Raw genomic sequence first — 26,462 nt, 5'->3', positions numbered from 1 at the left:
AATACAAGTAACACAACAAAGTACATGTGTAGACAGAATGTCAAGTTCACACACTCTTTACATATCAATATATAATATAAAAAAGTACAAAATGAAACTCACTCTCTCTCATCCACGCAAGTACATACATACTACATACATACATACACTCACTATTACAAAAATAGATTAATTTCAGGTATTCTAACACTACAACGGTAGAAATAACAACATGTTCATTTTTATATTTTAATGACTACAATGAATTACAATTTCTTAGTACAATTTATGAAGATCTTTTATTACTTATTTTTGTTCTTTAAAGATAAACCGTGTCCATGTCTTCAAGAATTAACGCACGACAAGACTAATACAATAAAATGGAACTAATATAAGAAACGCATACACGGACATTTATTTAACAAAATACTTATTCATAATAGGAATTGTAATCTTCATCCTCAAGTCCACCAATCCATAGAACTAACAATGTTCATTAAGTTCATCCTCTTCAATTCCTTTCTTTAATGTATCCATTTCCTCTTGTTTCTCCCAGTCTTCATGCTGCAGATGTATAGTTAAGTGTATTTAACTACCACAATTATATGCTGAAGTAGTCAATGTACATACACGTAACACACACACTTCATTTAACAGAAGCTGTCTTAGAAGATATAGTACATTGAACAATCTTCCCTATATCGAAATACAACATATATCCTCAACTATTACATATATATGTACGTGGAAATATATATACCATTGCATTAGGTAAACTAGTAGCTAGTAAGCAGGGATGGATGTAAGAGAATATTGGAAATCAGAACAATAAAAAAAAGGGGGGGTTAATAAAAATGAAGATTTATAAAATGAAAGAGGAGAATGGGAATTGGGAAACCAAACTGAAGAAATTTAATGTCGCGAGCTGCGATGTGAAGACTCTCTTTCTTCACGGCGTTCTCTCTCACGTTCTCTGTCTCGCTCACGTTCAGGTTCTCGGCGACTCGCTTCTCTTTCTCTGTCGCGCTCTCTTTCTCTTTCACGGTATCTGTCATCATAATATCTGAAAAGAAGACAACATTGTATTCAATTTTATGCATTAACTCAACAGAAGTGGTTCCAAGTTATAAACAGGAAAAGTGGTATTTATATTCTGCTTGTTTTATGCGGTCTGTTGGACAAATCACACTGTATAAACTAAAGTTTAAGCGTAAAAGAACATCTACCATTCGATTCTACTCACATTTTATTTTTACGATAAATTTACGTACAGAAACAACGCTCATGCCAATAGTTAATGTGTTCACGGTTGGATAAATATCGAAATGAACTTATTATACTAATTTAATAACAAATCCAATTAATTTTAACCATATCCGGCCACGGGGTCACAAGCAAAATAACTTCGAAGTTGGAACAGAAATATCCCAACTTTGAGAAAATTTTTTTCGTGACCCTACAGACGAATATGTTTTAATATAGTTTCACTGGATTCAGGGTCCTCAAATTAGCATGAAAATTGCAATTACAAATTTATTCAAGCGTGAGGCGTTTACCATTGTCATGAGCGTTAGTTCTTTCCGATTTTAATTAAACTTTGCGTTTCCTTTTCGAGGATTCGGAAATAAGCTTATTGATGTGAAAATAGGTACGATTGGACCAGAAATCGAACCTTGGCCACCTATTAAATTCCCAGTTGTCTTGAATTTTCTTACTCTTCTGTATCATTGAATTTTCACATATAGAGGACTCTGTGTAACACATACTGTATATAAAACATTACAAAAAATAGACTGAATTATTAACTATCATGTAAATTGGTCAAGGGCAATAAAGTAAATTCATCTCCAACTTTTAATAGTGTCCGTGGTTATGTAAGCTTTGAACCACACAAAGATATTATTCCGATGCACTTGGCGAATGTAAATCACTAAGATCATGCTGCATACATGCCAGACCATTCCCACCACACCAATTCCCCCTCATGTATAGTATTATACACACAGAATTCGTAGTTCATTGTGAAAAGTTACCTAGTAGTACCAAAACATAGTAGTTACCAATGTAAGCCACTGGAAATCACGTACACTTTCCCAATTTATGCATAAGTGAAAGAAAAGAACTGGTACAGTCAATTTAAAAAAATATCACGATCTCAATCAATCTTGTAAGAGTTATTTAGCTTATAAGGGAATTCCAGAGTTTAAGAAGAAAATGTTATAACAAACTGATAAAAACTCTACTCAATTTGTTAAGGATATGTACAAGAACTGCCCACGTGAAAAGAAGTCGTTAACTATACAGGCGTTGTATCTAACAGAAAAGGAGAAATATGTTTGGCGATAGATGGCGCAGTGCAATTGCCAGCTTGCACTTGTAGAGAACGACGTCACCTGTTATTTTCTCACTTGGCGTTTGTTTAGCACGGTAAAGTGCATTATGATTCCTCCAAATCAGCGCAACGAACTGTTTATTATTAAATTCCTTCCCGCAGAAAACGTGCATGGTTTACAAATTTACCGTAGGATGTAAGAGGCTTAAACAGGTCTTCAAAACAAGCGCACTGGGAAGCTCTCAAACAGGATACTGCTGTTCTAGATCAATGAGGCTACGTGTGTCCAAGAAGGCCTGCTGAAAACGTTTCGAGGGATGTCGTCGAACAACCATCTTACAGCTCCAGTATCTGCCCATGTGATTTCCATATCTTTGGCCCCTTGAAAATGTCACTGAAAGGTCAATGGTTAACCCTTGACAAGGAAATGCAGAACACTGTTGAACAATGGAGTTTGTACACTAAAGTTATCCATTTCCTATACGCTGGAATCAGTGCATCAATATCAATAGCTATCATCTACAGGTGTCATGTTATATATTGACTGTACATCACATATTCTGTAATAAACTACTTTTTAAATATAACCGTAGTTTCCTTTTCATTTAGGCACTTTATATTTACCATTCTCAAATGGCGAAGATGGTGTAATTTTTTAATGTCACCATAAATATTTCAGAAATGGTTACGAGATATGAAAGTGGATGGGGGGAAAATACTACATATGATAAGTTTCTGTATAGCGTTCTGGAAGCGAACAGTTTTCGTGATCTCAAAAATTTACATGGGAAGAGATTCATGCACTATGAATAAACAAGTTTATAAGTTTAACGCCATTATAATAGTTATATACGTATACTGCAAAATAAAATAAGTTTTATATACAATATGTAAATATGCCAATTTCTTTCCTCGAAGCCCGTTCAAAAGAAGTTTTGAAATCACCATTGCTTTTACTTACTTCCTTATAGAAATACATTTTCCCCTTAAATTTGAAAGTAACGAAAAATTAACAAACATCGTTAAAAATATTAAGCCAGGTAGTTATGGCGACTGGAAATACGAATCTGGTGACTAGTTTTTTGTGACAACTTTCCCATTTCTTACCTGCTAGTAATTTGGATGTGCTTCGATTAAAAGCAAATTATAATAAATTCGTTATAAACTTGAACCGTAGTATGAAAGGGCCATCATTATAGGATTCTGAACCATTCAGAAAAATGAATGACTGGTATTTCAGTGTTTAAACTACAAGAAGTAAAACGGACAAAAAACACACGCTGCAACTTCGTAGAACTTCACTTATATTGCCATTAATTTGCTGCTGTTTTTGATGCATAGCCTGTAAATGATGCTGGTATTGTGGCATCCATCCGGTTTCGATGACACTGGAAAGCTATTTGGAAGATAGCAGTGGCGATAAAAATGAAGCAGAAAGACTGGCTTTTGAAACTTTGTTTATTCTTTTACAATATCCAAATTTAACCCATTAGTATATACAGCCATCTGAGACGCCCGGGCTTATAACTTTTAAGCAAGGTGATTTTTACTGCTACCTCCAGAGTCCATTTCTTTGCATTTCCTTGATGTTTTATTATTAATTGTTATTTCATTTACTCCTATTTTTATCCTCTCTGTGGGAAAGGCTCCAGGGAGAATTGAAAGTTTGGAAAAGAAAAGATTTTTGGGGGAATCAGAATCTAAAGAAAGATTACGTTTAACAGTTACAATACTAACTGTAGAATACAGAACATTAGTAATTATATGAAGCTTAATTGGATAAAAATCTGCGTTCAATCTACTGACGCACAAGAATTTAAAATACAGACATTCCAATGCAGTAAAAAAACCGTATTGCAGTGCAGCTGGATTATCGTAGTTTCAAGCATAAAATGACTCCATAGTTTAAACACCAATATTGAACTCCAAAAAATTATAACAGCATCAATAGGTTCTATCTAAAGCCATTTAATAGCAGTCACAATCCATCTATAAGACTACATTCTATTACCCTCCAACCATCTGGCCTTCTACAAGATCTCTTGCCCAAAGGTTTCTCAACTTGTGTACCTTGCGTATTCCTCATGATATGTGATCACTCATTTCATGTCATTTGTCTACATTTTCATTAGTTTATTCCCATCCATTTTATCTTTTTTAATTATTTCTGTAAACTTGATCTTAACTACATTCCTTCAAATCGTTTTCTACAGCCACAGCTAGTACGAAACTAACAATTCTTTACTTAAAGTTCGTGTAAAAGATATATCTACCTGTCTTCTCGGCTTCTTTCACGATAGTCCCTTTCACGTTCTCTTTCCCGGCTTCTTGATCTCTCTCTTGGATAGGCATCCGCGTAATACCTACGGAAATACACAAATAAATATTATCTAAGGATTTGGAACAAGACAAAAGTACCTGCAGAAATGATTAAAATATAACATATACACAACTATCTGGTGTATTGTCCAACTCAAAAAATAGGCTTCATACATATAGGAACTCAACAACAGCAAACTAATTATATGCCAATATTTCATTTTTACTTTTCTGTGTCAACATATTCTCAGAAACTTCCTCTATAATCACTGAGAGTCTTACTAGTTAATACATCGGGGGTACGAGCGAAACTTCAGTTTGAATACAAGCAGTACTGAGCTTCCTGCACTGCTCCAGTCTCCGTTTTCGAAATGAACAACTGGCGAACACGTCTTACTATTCTAAAAGTCTCATATATACAAAACTGAAAAAAGAATCTCGAAGTGGGTTACGAGCAGGGTTGGCAAAAACCATGGTTTTTATTGAAAAAAAAAAAAAGTTTAAACCTGGTTTTTGTGTTTTAAATAATTTGCTCTATGTATTTATATCACATATGGACAGAAATAAGTTTCTTTCACCTTGGAGTTATTATGCAACAACCGGGTTATGCTGGAAGAGGTCACATAAGCATGAAGCGGAATCCAAAACGCTTCTCGACTTACATCCAAGAGGAATTGTCCTCCATTTGAACTCGAAACCGGAACTAATTGGCCACAAATGCAATACGTCTGCCGACTCATTCACGAAGGACTCCTGATAAAAATACGTTGTACTGATCTTTACTTACTTGTTAATATAATTGTCGAGAGTCATTTCAGAACGACAAAAAGATAAACAGCTGCACAAATGAAACCATTACATATGGACAGTTTCAAAATTTTGCAGAGTACAGAAGAACTAATTTAGTCCAAGTTAGTTCACTACGACTTTTATTAGTCCAAGTTAAAGGAATACGACGACTTGATTTGCGTATCACTAACAAAAGTGAATAAAGATATGAATTATGTGAGTCCACTTTGGCTCTGACCCATTTATACATAAATAGATATAAAATATTTCAATAAATGCATCTCGCGGGGTTTGTATGACCCCCTCCCCCCAAAAAATGTACGGCATTTCGATGTATTTTATCAGTAGTAAACATTAAAACAAAACAATATTTAGAATTCTTCTTGATTGCAACTGCATAACATTAATAACAACAAAACTATAAAAAAATCACAAAAGAAACATTCATAAACTTATATATATATATATATATATATATATATATATATATATATATATATATATATAAAAGTTCCTTTTCTAGTATAATCTCTGAGTAATGAATGGGTAATTTAGGTCTGAATATGATACGAATAATATACGGGAGTGAAACGTGATAACCTATAAATATGTGTTCATCAAGATTTTACGAACATTTTTCTTGTTTTGGTTTAAACCATTTTTTTTTTTTTTTATTTTTTTTTTAATGGTTTAAACCAAGGTTACGAGTATGTGTGTGTATGGGGTTCGGGGTGGATCACGAAACAAATAAAAGGAGTCTGAAGCGTCAATGAAAAGAATGGAAAGGTTTGTAAGATTTCTTTTGTTTCTCAACGATAGGGCTGGCAAAGTAACTTATTTATATATGGCAGCAGAAAACTTTACTACCAGAATTACAAGAATGAAGAATTAGAGAAGAAGTACTAATACACATATCTAAAACGTGCTATAAGTTGCCGAAAGTTCGAAAAATCAGTACTTCAAGCATGCTCGAAAATCATGTCCTGCTGGTTTGAAAATCATAACATTTACCTAAAGCGATTTGGAAACTTACATGAGAACAAGTACAAGCTCCATACTTGAGAACCCTATCGTACCTGCAAAACGCATTTTAGAAAATACGGGCATATTTTAGAAGTATTTTCTACGGTTACTCGACTTCTTTTTCAAAAGTTTGTTATGTACTACAAATATGGATATTTATTATACAGAGTTTGGTCTAATTTGCCTATAGTTCTTCGAACTACTTAAGAATTACTTAAGCTGGGACACAGTTTTCAAACTTTTAAAAATCGACTTTTTACTTACCAGTGACGACACACAAGAACAATGAAGAAACTACATAATGTGACTTCGATTTCACAACTGAAGCATTTACATTATACATATACATATATTTAAACTCAAGAAAGCAACTCGAATTTTATAACTTTCGTAGCTAAGTGGGTATTTTTCAGAATGAAGAAAACAGTGAAAGAAAGAAAAAAAAGGGAAAGAAAACAGTGTATGTATATATCAGATGTGTATAACTGCCGGGCATACTGATTAAGATGAGAAGATAAGAATTTACTGTAGCTGAAAAATAAAACTGGCACTTGGATTTTTTCGTTCGACGACATTTTATCTTTAAAATAACAACAGGAAAGCAATGGGGGAAAAAATATGGGATTCTGTGAATCAGTTACACAATTTACACCAATATTCTACTTATTATAGAAAAATTTGTGTAGCACATCAATCACTTTGAAAGTCCTGTCTCTTACCTGTCCCGGTCTCGGTCACGATCCCTTTCCCTGCTTCTTTCTCTGTACTCTCGTTCCCTGCTTCTTGAACGATCACGCCGACGACGATGTGATCTATCTCGTTCACGTGATCTTGACCTTTCTGAAATGATAAGAGGGAGAAAATAGCTTGAAAACAAGAGAAATGAATGGTTTATTTGGCAATATTTATTTATTTTAAAGATTTTGACTATTTTACTACTTTACGCGTTTTACTGTCATGTTATCTTAAAAAAAAAGTTCGTGTAAAATAACTAATTTTTATTTCAATAGGAAATATAACTGACATACTCAAAAATTTTTTCCTTTCAATCCGCAAGACTAAGAGCTCAAACCTCCCGCTCTGCATTAATCATACCAGGAAAATGTCGTTAAACCGTCACGTTTAACGGTTACTTTTTTTTTTTTTTTTTTTTTTTTAATGGATGTATTTCCTAGCTTGCTATAATTTACAGAAAAAGAAACTGATTTTGGTATGAACAGCAATCGGACAAAACAACCAGAAAAATATCGAGCGGGATCCACTCACGACCAAGTGACACACCAATGAGGGAATAATTTATTTGCAAGTTACTCCGGGGCGCAAAGTAAGTACGGTTCTCAGTAACTTAGTGATTTACACTATTTTACTAATGGATCCTTAGGACGCATATTTAATGTTTAAAAGGACGAAGAAAAAATATATTATTATGCTGAGTTGCTAAACCAGGGTGTCTACTAAAATTCCACAATGAAATTTCGTGACTTTTTTGTGACCTTTTCTTTACCAAATCATAAAATTTCCTAACATTTTCAAGAGCGAATTTGGGTGCGAATTAGGCCGAATTTTCATCCATGCGATACAAACGTACTTTGCTTGTGATTTGGTAGCGTCTAATGCCGACCATAGACATTTTTGGTGATGAATTTTGATGTTTTATAGAACAAAATTTTCCAATCTGTACTTACATTTGCACAGTTAAAAAAAAATCGTGACCCAACAACTAAATTTCGTGACTTTCATGACCAACAGACACTCTGTAAACTTATGGCACCATGGAAGGACTATTCACTCTGAGATATCCCGAAACTCGGATACAATATCTTCTCTAAAATAAAAATCCATTCTATTTTATTCAACACTTTCAACTTAAGTAATACGAAAAACAAAAATGTTTCTGTTGCAAAACCATTAGTGGTAGAAAAGTGTTTTATCAAATACAGTGAAACCTGTCCACTTGGCCACCTCTCTAAGTTGGCCACCTGCTTATCTTGGCCTAGTTCGTCTTGAACCTGCATTTTCCCATAAGACATTCGTTACTTACTACTCTATAAGTTGGCCACCTGTCTATCTTGGAAGTTGGACACACTGAAGCAATGTTTACCCTATGATGATAATGGTAAATTTACCTGCGTATCTTGGCCACGAAAAATACAGTATTGTTATTTTTCTTAACTCTTTCGAATTCCCATTTGAGAGGCAGATGTTCTGTATTTGTGACTGGACACAAGAAGCACAGATTCGCACGATTTGTTCTTGGAGGTCAATGGCCAGAACACTACCCTCATAAAAGGGTGGTGAAGGAAGATGTGAATAAGAAAAAGTACGTACAGGAATTCAGGAAATGGTTGTACGTATTTATTTACCCTGTCTGTTTTGGTAAAACCATTAGCTATATCAGCTCCTTTCATTAGTGGGAAGCTTTAGTAATTCCGGAAAATTCTCAAGGTTAAAGCTCAATTGTCATTTATTGGCACCTGACTGCATGCCAAAGGATAGCGGAGGTTTTGAGATATGAATTCCCTCAAGATTTTCTCAAAACATCTTTTGCTCCGAGGGAAACACTTCTAGCTCAATAACAAGAGGTAGCTGTCTACAATATTAGAATGTGCATATCTGCCAAAAAGAATAAAGCAAATATGTCTAGAATGAACCACCATTCAGTAACAACTGAAAAGAAGCCATATAAATTGCATATGAATTTCTCAACTTATAACTTAGCTTTTCTTGTTTTCAATTTGAATAACTCAGTGTGCTATAATATCAATTTTAATAAACTGCGTACATACACTTTTATTTCATGGTTGTTTGTGTTATTGTGTTTTCAATCCGAATAATCCAATGTACCAGACTAGTTTTCAGGAAGAGAAAGGTATGCATATATATTAAACATACTATCAAGAGCGCCGATCCTGGGGGGACAGAGGAGGCCCGGGCCCCCCAAAGCTCATGTGATCCCTATTTTATTTATGAGTATACAATATTTGGTATAATTTGAGTGCAATTTGTCTTAAAATCTTTATATATATACCTTCTGCATCTGAATGCCCCCCCCCCCCCAAATTTACAGAGAAATCGGCGCCCTTGCATACTATAGTAATATTTTCTAGTACTGTATATTTTTATGATTACTCTATATACATTATTTATAAGTAGCTGTCGTGCCACTTCTTATTAAAACTTTACAATCAAGTAATACTAGAAATCCTATTCTAAAAATACACAAATCACAGTTATTTTCTGTAAGTTGGCCACTTTTCGATGGAACCGATGGTGGCCAACATAGACAAGTTTCACTGTGGTAGTACAGACTGTAAGCAGTGATAACCACAACACAAATAAAAGATAATTCTTCATGCTCACCGATATAGATCACAAAAGTTTTTTTTCACTTTAAAAGATATTGTATTCGAGTTTCAGGATTTTCCAGAGTGAAAAGCCCCATAACGTAATCAGTTTAATAGAGCAGCGGATAATACACACCAAGAAGGAGCGAGAGACGAGTTTGTATCGAATACAATAGGTAAGATTTATGTTCTCTCTATAGACAAAACTGCATTTGAACCATCCCATTTATTGCGAGTTGTTGACAAAAAAAAACTGGCAAATACTTTTGCTAGCAACTATAATAAGAAGTTCTGTCACGTGTACACCACATGAAAAAACATGTTTTTGTATGGAGTGATATATTGAAACTGGAATTAATGACAGATTTCTATCTCCCGGGTTTCGTAGTGAGATTAGATTGGAGATGGAATACATTCTTGGGACGCTTAATTAATTGCCGAAAACAGATTCTCTCTGTCTATTACTATATTCATCCTGTAAGGATCAATGCAAAATCCGAAGTGGTTCATTTCTGCCACTTCCTGTTTGAATTGACGGTTAAGAGAAGATGGTACCTATTCTTAGAACGCTAAACCAATTAATAATAATAATAATAATAATAATAAAAAAAAAGCGCTCTCTCATACTTTTTGCTCTACGTACATCAATATCGAAACCGGAAGTTGTAGTGAATTTCTATCCTTTCCAGTTTAACGTCTCAAATTATGTCCTTTAGGATAGGGGAGATAATTAAAGCAAGTGAATGATGAAAGAATTGGTAAAATGGGAAAGTGGGAAGAAACAGGAGTACCCGAGAAAAGCCACGGACACGATGTTGTGCACCACATACTTGGCCGGGGATGAACCAGGAGCATCACACACTGAGCCACCATGTCCCTTTTTAGTAGAATTAAAGATGAAAATGGTATGCATTCTAGAGACACTTAAATGGATTGCGGAAAGCAGCTACTCGCTATCTATTACCGCTTTTGCTCTATGTCGCTGTGCTTCACGTAAAACCAAAAATGGCTAATTTGCAACACTTTCAGTTGAAAGATCACCTCCATAAACGAACTCAATTCGTAACATTTTACTCTCTACGTCCTGATCAAAAGTGAGTGGTACATGATTTTTTTTAATTATTATTTTTTTTTATCTCTCGGACACGCACACATATAGACAGATTGCACAAATATATAAAGGAGTTCTGCTAAACCTATCTCCTTAAAAAATGTTTTACTACTACAAATACCTCTGGTGATGAAAAACTTATTCTACTATTTCAAAAATTTACACAAAAATTTGGAATAAAGCCACATCAGCAAGATCAAAACTATATCTTCTTTTATGTTTTACTGCAAAGAGCGAACACCCACTTTTTTGCTTGTGCAGAATGTGAAATCAAATCATAGCTTGCATGTAACGAATTTAAAGACCTTTTTAACATCGATATATGAACCGTAAATCTACAGATTACCATTGGATTCGGGCCACAGAAGTTTCTGTCAAGAATCGAACCCTGCTCTATAGGACTGATGGTAAGGACGCTATCATTTAGCCACAGTCTAAAGTCAAACTTGGAATATCAACGCAATATAACGCTACATGCAATCATACGACTTCTCCATTTTATAACGGAAACAGTAGAACATATTTTAATAATGAATTTTACTTTTATTTAAAATTCTTCGAAGATCTCAGTTTTTACACAGTAAATGTCATAGTCTGGCTGGAGAAAGCAAATGAAGGTCTCTATCTGGAGTACTCTCTCGACATTTACCTGGTAGGACTATTGAAACAAGGAACATACTAGCTTGGAACTTTTGGCTCGATATTCGTTGTAACCAAAAGCTACGAAACAACTGCGCAGTTCAATATTCCATTAACAAATGAAATTACTATGTAATTTCTTTTCAATATAGTCTCTGACTGCATTTTCATATGATAAAAGAATCATGGTCACAGTTTGTATCAATCTTGTAACTCGAATATTTGAGCTACCGGAGTATTTTTATGCACTCATGATCACGAAAACCTAAACAGTCTTTCAGTTTAAATATTAAAAACAAACAAACAAAAACGTTCCTGGTTCCCACAAATCTGCACACAGCATGGAAAATACATGTGCAACGCGTACAAATGTACAGGGCCGTGCCGTGGAAAATCAACGCCCGGGGCGAGAGTATACGACGGCGCCCCCATACATATATTCCAAGCATTTTTTCCTATCTTTTTCCTTTTTTCTCCCGAATTTTTCGCCACCCTTACTTCGGCGCCCGGGGCCGTAGCCTCGTCCCCCCTCACCGGCACGGCCCTGCAGATAGTTGGAAAGCCTGAAGGAACAAGATTTTTTGAGAAGATGAAGTTGTGAGGATAAAGTTCTTAGATAAGTAGGATGTAGGATTTAGATTTCTGGGCTTTCGGCATCTATGGCCATGTTAGCCCTTCACGTTTGAGGAATGACGTCCCTCGGCAAGCACACTGTCCGGGGAAAGGATTTTAGATTTCTGCGCTTACGGCATCTTTGGCCATTTAGCCCGTCACGTTTCAGGGATGACGTCCCTCTGCGAGCACACTATCCGGGCGGGGGGGGGGGGGGAAGAAGAAAGGATTGGGAAAGGAAGAAAGTGGCCTCGGCATTTGCCTGGTGTGAATGAGGAAAACCCAGGAAAACCTCATTCAGGATAGCTGGCCTGAAAAAGTTCATTCACTTTTCGACCGAGTGCCCCCAATCAGATAAGCAGATAATAATTGAAACTGTTTTAGACTTAGTAAAGGATTACTTCTAATGGAAAGGTTTTCTCCCTGTCGCAATGAAGCTTCAAGTTCTTTACGGCACAAAATTATCTCTGGTTCGTTTATTAAGGAAAGGCGAACGCTACAGTATTCGTCCAGGAGTATTAGAAATTGTGACCATTACACTGATACGAATAATATTTAGAACGCATCAGAAATACACGTACGACGTAAAATATGCAGTATTTTATAGCTATCATTGTATTAACATTGATAAAGTAATATGGAGGCGAAATGAATTTTTTTAGTTTAACGTTCCAAGTTTATGCCTTTTAGCCTAAGGAGGATGATTAATGAAGGTGAATGATTGTGAAATTAATTTTCTGTGTTCTTCCACCGGGAATCGAACCCAGGATCCACGTACACTAAAGGCAAAGACGCTAGCCACTAGAGCAGCAGGGAAGAAGTCTACGAGTTTATTTATTTATTTATTTATTCTTTTGTCATGTTGGCTGGCTATATTGGTTGGACAATTAGTGACTGCTAAGTAAAAATAATAATAATAATACGTAGTTTGTGACAATTACGTTAATGTTTACTTTATTTATGGCAGAATGATTCATTTTTTAAAAAACTGAAATACAAGTTGAGTATTGCATAAAATAGTAGTTAAATGCTGTGGTTAGAGCTGTTGTATGAACATTATGTCAGTAATGTATTAAAGGTAGGATGTTACCTGAATACGGTTCTCTTTGGATAATGAAGTGTCTGCATCAAGAATTCTGGGTAATTTACTTACGGAAGAACTTGGGATCTATCACTTCTTTTGTATACTATGAATGTTACTCTCTGTAACAGAAAATGCATTTTCGTACGTGCAGATTTGCGGGAATTAAGCTACGATTTCTGGACTCAAAATCTGAAGGTTATCTAGTTTTTACGGCCATAAGGTAAGGAAATAAAAACAGTGAAAGCGCTGGATAAAAAAGAAAGACAACACTACATTAAACTTACGTACATAACAAAAATGATTAGCCCAGCAACTACATTATCTCTCAAAAAATACCTATCAAACTTTGCAGGATATTAATAAATTAATACTTTTACCTTGAAGTTTTAGCTTCCTTGCTTTCATGATGTCACAAAATTGTCTTGCTTGTTTAATTTTTTTATTATTATTTTTTTAGATTATTTCTGGATCTTCGTTTTATGGACGAACAAAGCTCTATAATGGCTTAGTTGTCATGATCATGACACATTAATAATGTATCAAACCATACATTTTCACGACAGAGCAATTCAATTCAAAATATTCGAAATTCTGTCTAATCAACAAAACAATGAAAGTACTGAGTTCAATACACATGCAGAAAACTAACTTGACAACACTATGCAGCACTACATTCTCACTCATCTTAAATGCTCTGTCTTTTGTAGAGGAAAGAGAGGAAAAAAAATCACCAAAAAATTGGCATTATCAAGACGGTAAAATACGAAGTAAGGGTGGTAATTTTATTGCGCACATAATTTGTCTTGACATATTGACACTGAGTATCGGCTTAGTTAGCTAACCTGCCGATAGGTGGCATCAGCTTGCAATAATCATTTTTGCGCGACGAGAGCCCATAATAATTCTGATTACAGAACATGTGGTGTGATGTGTGGACTGTTGCTTGTCAATAATAATGCCGTTTATCTTCGGAAACAGGTTACATGACCACGTTAAAGAATAATTTCGTGTTAAGACTTCCAGGTGCACCTTTACCAAACAACTCAAGAGTAACGCAAACTATCAGTCACTTTCGGGAGACCGGAAGTGCTGCTGACAAGGATGGGCGTCCTTCAGTACTGACAGAAGACAAATGGAGAGGTACATGCATTACTTGAATATCCTTAAATAAAATTTAAAAAATAAATAAATAAATAAATCGCAGACAGGAATATCGTACGGCAACATACAAACGACCACAAAGAAATTAGGTCTACATGCATAGCGAATATATTGCTGAGTTGAGTTGATTTTGAGTTTAACGTCCCGTTTAGCAGCGAGGTTATATGAGACGTGAACCTACTGATTAACATGGAATCCGAACCACATGAGCTCCTCCCGGGAGCGAATATATTGTGTATAGAAACTAAAAACCTCAGACACCGTTAAAAGAACAAGGTACTGACAACGGTTTATCAACCAAGTGGAAAGTAATCGGATGGGCATATGGAGCCGTATTTTTGCACCTTAGCGGTTACATCAATAGTCAGAAAAACAGGTACTGGTCAAAACCAAATCCACTTATTTTACACGAATCACCGCTATACTCACAGAAGGTAGAAATTTGGTGTGTGATTTCTCAACGAATAGTGGGCCCGATTTCTTCTAACGAAACCTATGGGAGTCAGACGTATCAGGATATAATTATGTAATTTGTAGCTATTCTCCAACCTGATGAACACTATTCACGATTTCCACTTACTTGGCGAAAACGAATTTTCTGACTTGTGCAGGTCTATGTATACTGTACAAAAACAACTATATTTTTTCTGACCAAGGGATTCCTCTATTATGGATGTGCATCCATACAGTGTGCGTGCAATAGGTAAGTTTTGCAAAACAAACTAATTTACTTTATAAAATATCCTCTACCAAATACCGAGTGCAAAAAGAGAAATGGATTCTGAGAAGTAAAAATCTGTACTTAAAATTCCTTGACTTTCTTACGTTTATTTCAGCTTTTCGTGGAATTCCCTGACATTTTTAGATTTTCATGGTTTTTCAGGTCCGTGGGAGCTTGCTATTATTGCCTGTAAAAAGACAGGCCAACATGTCATACGTCCAACAACGCTATGCAATATTATGAGGACTGTTTGATGACAGTTTGATCTTGAAAGCACTGTGACCCTCTTATCCCTCACTTATCGTTACCAGTTTTATTTATTTAATTATTTTGAAAGGATGAATATATTGAGAAAACCCATCGTACTCTACAAGACTCAGAGCAAAACTATGTTGTAATACACATGAACAAATAAAATGAATTATAACTAACATTTAGTTCTCTGTGTTCATTTTTGTTTCTCTCCCTTTCTCAATTTAACTTAATAGCTATATCAGTGGTCTGCAGTGATGTTCTTCAATGTTGTACAATAGTGAGGATGTGATCTGTGTATGCTTATCGCGCCTGAGGATGGAAGGATGGTTTTACGCGAAATACAACGGCTGTCCCAAAACAACTGTCAGTGGCGCTCGTATTTTCAAACAATGCCATACGGCAACGAACAACGAAGTAGGCATGTAGTTTACCTCGTTGTAAAACTATAACAACGCGTCGTCAAATGTGTTTTGTTCTCTGGTCTATGCATCAGCCGCTACGAAAATTGCGTTGATTTTTACACTCCAGATTTCCCGAGTTGTAAGTATGGATACGAAAACGGAGCAACGTTGTGCGATTCCATTTGTGTTCGACGTAGTTTATCGGCCTCTGTGACTGTGAAAAGATGAAGGATGCCTACCAAGAACAGTCTGATAGGACAATATTTAGTTAGCATAAAGCAAATGTCGAAGGATACGAGTCAAATGTACTAATTCTGCCGGCAACCAGCGGTGGAGATTATTCGCATCGATCGAGATTTGTTAGTTCGAGCATCTTGATCACTGATTCACATTCCATAAACTTGTATCGACAGCATTCTGACCAACGACTTGAACATGTGACGAGTCTGCTCCATGTGGGCTGCCTCTATGTGTCAACAGTGTAAGTCACTCCTTCGGGAAGGAGCAAAAAGATAATGCTGCTGTCAATGATAGCATATACTTGTAAACTTACTCGAAAAATATACATGTATGGTTACATTTCCATACCGTCGAATAGTCTTTACATAACCTAACAGAGACTAAATCGCAGTTCGCTTTGTCGCTAGCCAATGAGCTGAACCATACGCTTCTATCGTTCTCGCATAGCCTTGTGGTATTGCTCGGAAGTATGACAGGAGTGTCTACTAGAACTCCAAAATGAAATTTCGTGACATTTTCTTTATCAAACTATAAAATTTTGTAACATTCTCAAGAGCGAATCTGGATGTGAATTTGGCCGAATTTTCATGCATGCGATAGAAGCGTGCTTTGCTTGCGATTTGGTAGCGTCTAAAGCTGATGATGAATTTTGACCACCACAGACACTTTTGGTGGTGAATTTTGCCGTTTTATAGAACAAAATTTTCCAGTTTGTACTTATATTTGTACAGATTTTAAAAAAAAGCTAAATTTCGTAACTTTTTCTTGGGTTTCAAGACCGTTTTCTGATTTCGTGATTTTTTCGGGGACTTTTGTCACTGATAGACACTCTATATGAGCGCCACTGCCAGTTGTTTTGGGAAGCTGTGTATAGCCGATATGTTACTCAATTGTTCTTCGAGTGTAGGAATTTTTGTTTTTACTTGTACACCAACCTGCCAATTGGTGCCACCGACTGAACAGAAGTTAGATCAATGAATACAATATTAAGCGGATGAACATTAGGTAGGTGGTTATGCACCCTTATTATATTTTACAAATTCCCCTACGATGATCTCCAACTACCGTACGTCATGCATATTTTGCTGTATTTTAAATGGCAATTTTATCGTCTTGATCTTGACGTAAGCAAAAACACAACTCTTTTTCACATCTAGTTACAAAAGATGGAGCATTTAAGAAGAAAAGAACTCAAATTAACTGCTTACAAAATACAAACACTTTCGTACAGCGGACACATACAATTCTTAATTCTGTTCTTACACAACTAAGTAGGACAGTCTGACATGCTCAGCAGACTTCAAAATAATGAGAAAACTTATTCTATCGTAAAGTCCTACTTAGTCGGGACATAACATGCTTATCCATTTATTCAACAATACTATACGTTAAATGAAACAACTTTTATTTTTAAACAAAAGATTTACGACCACAAGATACATCAGAGTACATTATGAAAAGTACGTTCCACATCATATGGCCTCTTGTCATCTACTAATGAGTTAACATTGTTCGATCATGTTTAAAAGAGGAACAATAATTTATACAACAGCATTATTCTCAAAACTTTATAAAGAGAAAATGTTTTAATTTTTGAAGAACATAACGAGGATCTTTTACTTTGGTTTCTAATTAACCTACCACTACCAACCGCAGCGAAAAAAAAAATATTTTTTCAAATATACACAGAAAAAATTAATTTTGATGCGGCAAAACATCCCGTGTTTGATCTTTACACGGTCACTATCCTACAACATAAAAATAATAATAACGGCTGCTATTGGACAAAGCCTGTAACAAAATAATTTAGTTTCTTTTATTTTTATACCGGGTTATTATTCTTTGGTACTATCTTTTTAATATACATACAAATTTTACATTTGTACAAACATAATCCTGAAAACACAAAAAGAATTAACAAAAATAATACTAAAGCACTTTTGTAGCCACTGCTGTTAGAAAGTCCTTCCAAAAAATAATAAATAAACACATAAATGACATGTATATATATATATATAACCAATATATAATAAAGTCCGTTATATTCACACTAAAAGGAAATGTCTCCTCGAGCATTTCCGTTATAACATTGCTTGTGATATTGAATATTGACGCAAGTGCTTGCCTAGGGCTGCCCATACTTAAGAACTTGAATTGTCTGAAAGAAAGAAATTGATGATCGTCTTTACGTTACTGAAAGGAATATTCAATTTTCCTATTTATGTAAGCGACTGAAAACAACATTAGAAGTATCTTATACTTTCAACATATTCTTAAGTCGCTGCATTATTTGGAAAGAACACGGTAAATTTTCCCTATTTAAACAAAATTCTTCGTCATACAAAAGAACAAATAACCGGTGCCAAAATTTGGAGGTAGGTACTTTAGATTTATGAATGCATGTCCAGACGGACACGATTCAAAATTTAGACGCTTATCAAAGCGTGGAACATTGAACATAAAAGCAAACATCTCCATTAGCTGCAGATTTGATATAGCATGTTATCTTCGAAGGGTCATACTAAATTTAACAAGGCATCATCCTCTCCAATTAGCTACTCAGCAGAAAACAAAATTCCTCTTACATTACTTTCTGGTTACTACTACTATTGGAGGGGGCCGCGGTGGCTCAGTGGTAGAGCGTTCACCTCTGGTGCTTGGGGTCCCGGGTTCGATCCCAGCCCCCGCCAAGTGAACTTTGTGGTGGACAAACACCATGTGCGTGGGTTTCCTCGAGGTTCTCCCGTTTCCTCCCACTTTCTTCATTCCACCATTTCATTCATTACTCATCATCACCGTCTCCTTTAGCCTAACCGGTATAACCGTGGGACGTAAAACTCAAAGATTTCATTTCATTTTTACTACTATTGGAGTTATACATGAACTTAGTGATGAAAATCATCCACCATATTATGTATCTTAGGAATATTAAGTTGCAAATAGGTTACTATTTTTCGTAAGTCAATCCTTAGATATGCATTTATTTCTTTAGATTAACTTTTGCTTTTAAAATGAATGTACAACGATCTACGCTTTCAGAGAATCTGACTTTGAAATTTTCAGATTGAACACTTACTGGTTTTTGTTTTTTCATTTAAGCACCAATTCAGATATCACCCTGTACAATAGAACGCTTTTTTTCTGTATTCTGTGAAGTATAATTTCACATCGGACAGAAGCATTTGTTTTCCTTCCGGTGTTTCATTACTCTTTTTTAATTATTCTCCAGAATATGCATTATTCCTTTTAGTGTGCAGGCACCACTTATGCGAGTAAGTACAACGAAGCAGGCTGCACTACAATATTATGCACGTATTTTGTCCAATGTTATTTCTATTGCGCACTTCAGATACGATTATGCTCTCAGATTTTTCCGGGATCTGTTTTAGTACGAAGAATTTCTCTGCTTTTAAAAACAGGGGGAGAACAAAAACTTTACCCGGATGTGTTGTGCTCTATCTCGCATTGCTAGTTAACATTTTAATTTTGGTTTTAAAATGAGAAAGAGAATATTCAAAAGGGTTTAAAGTGTAATATTAACTCACTCACTCATTATTACCTTCACTTATTATTATTAAATTGTTTTATATGCTTTCGTATCCTACCAAAGACTTCTGAATTTTACACATACATTATTAGCGAGAACGCAAAAATGTAATTAGTTAGTTTGGGTTTTCTGATTTTTTATTTTTTAACTCAACAGAAATGTGTTGTACTTCTGTGAATACATTTTTTTTTAAAAAATCTAGTTCTTCCATAATTGCATTGACATAATAAAAAAAAGGAAAAAAATACAATTTTGATGCGCTTTCCAGTATTTGAATGTTGATATATACTCGTCGTTCTTAAAATTTAGTAGGTGCAATTTTTCTTGATATTCTTAATTCAATGATCTATCTGCTGAAGAGGAAATGATGAATTTACTCTCATAAAATCTGTGAACAATAAGGAGTTGTAGTCCCATTAATGTGCTGACGAACAAATTTGCAATTTTTTCGAAAAGCCAACTTGAACACAGTTTGAACAGTAACGATTTTATTTATTTATTTTGTTATTTTTTTTAAATCTCAAAATGGTTTCATAGGAAGCCAGGAACTTATCCATATGTTTGTAATTTAGCAGCGAATGAAAGTCACTGATAAAGATTCAGCAAGAATCGAAATGAAAGCATTTTTAACCTGCCGTATTCAAGGAGAGATCTTTTATATTTAATTTACTGAAAACGTACTCCCCAGCAATTATTTATAATCGATTATCTATGAGTTTCTCTAGCAAAATTTTAGTTAAAAAGATCTACGATGTGTTCCGATATTTCAAAGTAGTGACAGATGCACTAATATCTACATCAAAACCAGAATAACTCCGGCAACGTTTGAAGATATATATCTGGTAACGAAAGAGAATATTATAGGTGAACAGTTTACGCAAGTACCTGTACCTTCCAACAGTATCCTCTATTTCACTGTTTCACTTACAGAGCAATGTGTCACACATGTTGCCATGCCGACTACGGAGGTTTTCTGATACAACTATTTTCTGCCCTAATATTACCTTTTGAAAACCAAAGTAATCTAAACTTTAGAGTAACGGAACGATGTCTAACGGCTGATATGATTTTTCTGTTAAGCTTATTTGAGTCAAATATTATGGATACAACTCACACTCCATTAACATAATTCAGGAAAAAGTCATAGCTATTTTGCTGACATTTGGCAAAAGTATGTGCGGTGTTCGTAATTTCATATTGGGACTGTGGAACTGTGAAAAGAACATAAAGCTTAAACTGAGCATTTCTTGAAAAAATAACGGAAATACTATATATATTAATAAAGCTACACTGTTTTGACGATTTCGTTAAGTATATATTTATAAGTATATTTCGTTAAGTACTTTTTTTTTTTTTTTTTTTTTTTTAATGAACCACCTGGTATAAAAAAGGAAATATAAATTTCAAAGCAGTATTTCAGAGTTCTAGACATGCGTTAGTTTTTACGAAGAAATTTTATCCCAGAATATTCCAAATGCTACTTGCAGTATTCTGAGTATTAAAAAACTTTCGTAAATTATAATGGATTTTTCCTTAATGATTTTTCGTTCTCTTTAAGAATCAGCATCAGTGGTCGAAGTGAGACGGTATGCGGTGGTATGTCATACCGCCTCTGGTTTTTTAGTGATGAAGGCATACCGCCTCTGATTTTTTAGTGATCAAGACATACCATCACTGGAAAGTGGATGCTAAATACCTTTAATAAAACCATTTTTATACACAATAATTGACGAATAACTTTGCACGTAAATATATTGTATTTCTCATGTAGAAATAATTTCCAACGTGACAATACTGACATTTTTGTTATCTTTTTCCTATCTTATGTTTTTAAAATGAGGTGTCTTCAAAGAAGATAGTCTAGTTTATATTTAGATGTGCCATATTGAATTGCTTCTTTCGTATGTACTGTATGTGTGTGTCTTCTTGTCTTAATTCACATAAATGTCGTCTTTTGAGCATGAGCGGATTTAGGGGTTGTCTGCTGTGGTGGGCGATTCTTAAGGAGGTTTGGAATACCTCTCAGTCGAGTGGGGAGTCCGCGGACTTCCCCACAGGAAATTGTTAATACAGTATAAAAACTCGGCGTTTGAGCATTTTTTTTTTTTTTTTTTGTATAATTCCCTATAACACAACATAAAGGGATTTTTTTTTTCGAAAAGTTGTTGGCTAGCGATGAAAGTCTCTTCATACTCCCCTTGTCCCCTTATGTAACTAAAGAGAAGCTTTACAATGGTTTTCAGTCATTATGTAAATAGAAATGCAATATTTTAGGCAACATACCCTCTCTATATTTCAACATTTAGATAGCCGGTATGTCGAGTTAAAATCGTAATAAAACATACCGCCTGTGCTTTTTCTCCACTTCGAACACTGATCAGCATGTATCTGTTTTACTTATCACAATGTTCTAAATAGCTGAAAAGTCATTTTACACTTTTAACAAAATTCATGGTATTGAAAAAAAAAAAAAAAAACTTGGCATTCACACAGTGGAAGAAATGAAAGCTTTGGGAAACAAACTTAAGACCTCCAGCCAAGGGATTCGGACCCGGAACCTCTCGAATGTTAGATGCCAGATTTACCTACTGGAGAAACCTGAAGCATAGGTGGTTAATTTTCGATTTCATTTACTCTTTCCTTTTACTGATAATTAAAAAAATATATTTCCTTTGTTTCTTGAAAATGTTAATTTTTCCGATGGTAATTCAACAAATACAAGTAAAGTAATGATGTTACTGTGCACACTCATTGACTTACACATGTTACGGAATTATTTTGCGCAAGTAACGATATTACTTATGTTAATTATTACTAAATTTTGACAAGAACATTTGCAACAATAATTAATTCACGCTGTTAGCATAAAGACAGCTAGGCAAACAATATTATTTTACGCCAATGAGAATAGTTGGTTGAAAATTCAAGTATGCTGGCTCTAAGTCGAATATAGGAGCTTTTACCATAAAGCAGACCTCTAATCAACAGAATGTACAACGATGTTTAAGTGCATTGAATACACAGACTAGAAGAACTACTGAACTGCCGCAAATGCATTATATTGGTAAATTATTTCTATAATTAGCATTTCAATACTTACTTTATTCGTATTCTTTTTCCACTGCAGTTATCTTATACATGTTTACTAACCAATACTACTTGCATTTTCCTTAACATGATTTAGCTGAGGCATTTACTTCTACATATTGGACATATAAAAGCATAAGCAAAAAAATCAGCACGTCATTAACTACAAACATGTACCTCAATTGAACACCTAATTTTTCTTTACGATGTAGAAAGTAAGTTAAGATGATGGAGCTGTGCTCATTACGTTTTCACTGATAAGTTGCCATTACGAGTTTCCAAACTTACAGCAGTAAGTGATGATAAAAACCTCGTGATACTGACTAAAACTTCAAGGAAGTTACAACACTATTAAAGCGAAATGTCACTAAACTTTTATTCGCTTAACGTCATATTATCCGAGAAAACGGTTGGAGGATGTATTTTGAGAAGAGTCACTATATACGAACGTCGTTTCTTGACCATGATATTTCCCCTTTCCTTCAGTTCTTACAATCATACGAGCAGTAAAGAGAAAATATGTTTTAAGTATCAAGTAAGGCTAAAAAGTATGGAGTTACGTAGTTTTAAAAATTAGTTCTACGGTGTACTTTCTCCTTGGTGCCATGAACATGGAAAACGGAAGTAATTTTAGTCCTCCCATATAGTCTAGTGGCTAGCATGTGTTCTTTTGGTGTACATGATTCCAGCGGAAAAGCAGTAAAATCTATCACGGTAATTTAGATTCACCTAAAACTGCAGGTCAACGTCTCGTATAGCTTTAGTATTAAAATGGGACGCTAAACAAGCAGTAATTTCCTTTTAACGCGCGAACTCTGCACATAAAATTATATTTGTTAATCAGATTCCATCTTACTTGACTCATTTGTTTAAATTAATAACATTATTCTTTAGGAATTTGAAGGTCACTTTCGCAATACTGGATTGTTCTAGGAAAAGCTATATTTTATACTGGTGACATTAATTATAGTCGAAACGTTCTCTATTGGTCCCCAACCGGCTTCCTTTTTACTCAAGCAGAAAATTTACCCTAACCGCCCTCATAAATAACACTCCAAATAAGCCATAAACGGCACGTGTTTGGCGTCGAAGCGATGGAAACTTCTAAACTTATATTATCGATGGAAACATTATGTAATAATAATAATAATAATAATAATAATAATAATAATAATAATAATAATAATAATAATAATAATAATAATAATAATACAATCATTAAAAGAATTCAATATAATAGTACGGACAGTGGCGGTGAAGGACGGATTTCCGGAGGCGGCAAAGAAGGATTGTATTTTTTCTCATCGGGCTTTTGCGGCATTAATGCCTTACGTGGGGGGGAGGGGGCACTTAACATGTTTGGTTCGTATATGCGTTATCGTTATGGAAGTTACACAATATTAACAATATGCTATATTTAAGAGTAAAATAAGCACATATCATGAAACTAATGATTGATTTCTTTTTCTCTTCATTACAACATATCCAAGTTGAATTCAAATTAAATGAAATATTTCAGTTTAACGTTCCATAACTATGCCCTTCAAGCTAAGGGAGACGGAAGGAGGAGGATGCAACGAAAACAAAAGTAACGAAACACTAGATAAATCTAGTCTTTCTGCGAATACTACTGAAGAATCAGTAAGCAAGAGGGTGAAAATTGCAACATCGCTTTCTTTTCCAGCAGGTCAACTTGAAGGACTTGTTGAATTATCTCTTCCATGTAACAAAGAAACATGTGGTTTTCTTCAATGGTGTTCCGCTTTCTTTGTACCCGCCTGGGGACGGTTTGAGTGATTTTACTTTAGAATAAGGGACACGGTGGCTCCGTCCTAACCCTCTCTCCTATGTGCGACGGGACCTAGTTCGATCCCGGTGGATAACAATGTGTCCATGGGTTTTCTCGAAGTTCACTAGTTTCCTTCCACATTCTCACTCCACCATTTATTTCTTAATCCTTCATTTCCATTTATCATCAGTTTCTTTCAGCCTAAAGGGCAAAACCGAGAACGAGAAGTTAAGAATTTAACTTTCATTTTCAAAAATTACAATACTTCTAAGTGCAGGAAATATCTGTATCTACTGCAGCAGGACACATTTCTACCTATGTGGTGCGAACTATTCATGATTTTTCGAATGTCCTGTCAAGCAACAGCGTAAAAATTGAGAGAGCGACCTATACTAGTTTGGTGGTGATTCCCTTGATGCTACAGACATACCGTACTGTATTGCAAGATTGACGGCAACTCCGCAATGGCAACTCAAAGAAAAAACGCCAACGCGTACAGCTAGATCATCATCTACTGTAACCTACCTTCTACATCTTCCATATCACCATCGTTAGAAAGCTTCCTCTTTTTACGAATGTTGTCATTTTTTGGTATGTCCGTATCTTTTGGTGCCGCATCATGATCTATATTGTCATACACAAAACTGACAATTAGCGAAATTTAGGTAAAGAATCTCTCAAAGCCTTCGATATCATAATCAAACTAGAAGTGATTACATTTTAAACTACTGATGAATTTGGATCGGTGAGAAAAATCGTTATTCACGAGAAGTTATTTTAATTTTTATATATATTAATTACATCTTAATTTTGTAGCTCTCTATTTTACTCCCTTAAGTTTTAGAGATGAATTCTATTTCCAACTTCTCGGGACATGAACGTCGGATCTGTTAAATCATGAACAGAACAATTAAATAATAAATACTAACCGTACCCAAAAATAATTATTTCTACTTACATTATTTTGGCCCTCTCTGACAGTTTCCTTTAACTTAAAGGGTATAATCGTGAGATGTTAAAACTAGAAAAAGTGATCATTTGCCCTTTCAAGCCCTTCCTGGAGGAAAAGAAATCAGATTTCCCGCACGAAATGCATTTGCCTACGTCTCACAATTATGCGAAACAGTTGCGAACTGTTAAATCTCTGTGGAGGATCAGGAAAGAGCAATATTTCACGGATTGTATATCCGATGAGAAATTCTAAAATAGGTGTTGATTCTCTGTTTTTGTAAACCTTAAATCACTTACTAGAATTATACGTTGATCAATCTGAACAGAATGTATTTTATTTTATACGCATTTGACAAATAAAATTCATGTGATAACTCTATACTTTCAATGTAAATTAAAACATTATGGATTAGTTGTTTGAATTCATGAACTTTACTAGTTCTCTAAAGTACAATTATAAACTATTTTCCTATTCCTATTTTCCTATTGTTGTAATTCTACCTATAAACAATGCGTTAATTAAAATTCTAATTGTACTGATCATAATAAAGTGATTCTGGTCCTAAAAGAGTCACGTCCTAGTGAAAACACATTCCCACTTCCAACAACGTCCTCCAGCATACATTTGGTCAATTGTCGTCAAAGATCGAATCTATGTAAATTGTTGTTTGTATCTCGAGAACCGACTGATCACGGATCTGAGTACGGAAGACAACAAACAGAAACAAAAATGTATAGGGCAAAATAATAATATATCATGCCTGCAACTAAGGTGTCTATTGCTTTCCAATTTTCTTGAAGAATCTAATACACGAACTTGAAGAGAATCCTAGACAAAGAGAGTACGAGGGTGATCTCGAAAGAAACATACACCTGGAAATACTGTTTACGAACGTTTCTGTATTTTTTATTCCATTTCTACCTGACAGCAGCATAACGTATGAGGAAATTGTACGTGTTGGTGAAGCTCTAGAGCAACCGATCACCACATTCTGATCGACCCCTTGCACAAACGTCACATTCCCGCAAGCACTACGTAAAACTCGATTGGAAATGCATTTCTTCAAAGGTCTGACAC

General features: G+C 35.0%; 1 protein-coding gene across 4 annotated transcripts in view; it reads right to left on the bottom strand.

Moving 5' to 3' along the window:
- Window positions 1-214: 214 nt before the first annotated feature.
- Window positions 215-26,462, bottom strand: part of LOC145670360 (cleavage and polyadenylation specificity factor subunit 6-like) — a 144,806-nt gene continuing 118,558 nt past the window's right edge. For 3 of the 4 annotated variants that reach the window (XM_081738938.1, XM_081738939.1, XM_081738940.1), the window contains 3 exons: window positions 7,162-7,282; window positions 4,585-4,674; window positions 215-1,042 (listed from right to left, as the gene is read on the bottom strand). In XM_081738938.1, coding sequence (XP_081595064.1) covers window positions 892-1,042; window positions 4,585-4,674; window positions 7,162-7,282 — 362 coding nt within the window. In that variant the 3' untranslated portion in view covers window positions 215-891. Of the gene's footprint in view, window positions 1,043-4,584; window positions 4,675-7,161; window positions 7,283-17,994; window positions 18,169-26,462 lie in introns of those variants that run through there. The other variant, XM_081738941.1, reaches the window with a different exon arrangement.

This window comes from Thermobia domestica, chromosome 14 (genome assembly GCF_964235325.1).
Source record: "Thermobia domestica chromosome 14, izTheDome1.hap1.1, whole genome shotgun sequence".
NCBI lineage: Eukaryota > Metazoa > Arthropoda > Insecta > Zygentoma > Lepismatidae > Thermobia > Thermobia domestica.
This window is presented reverse-complemented; position numbering and strand designations above follow the sequence as displayed.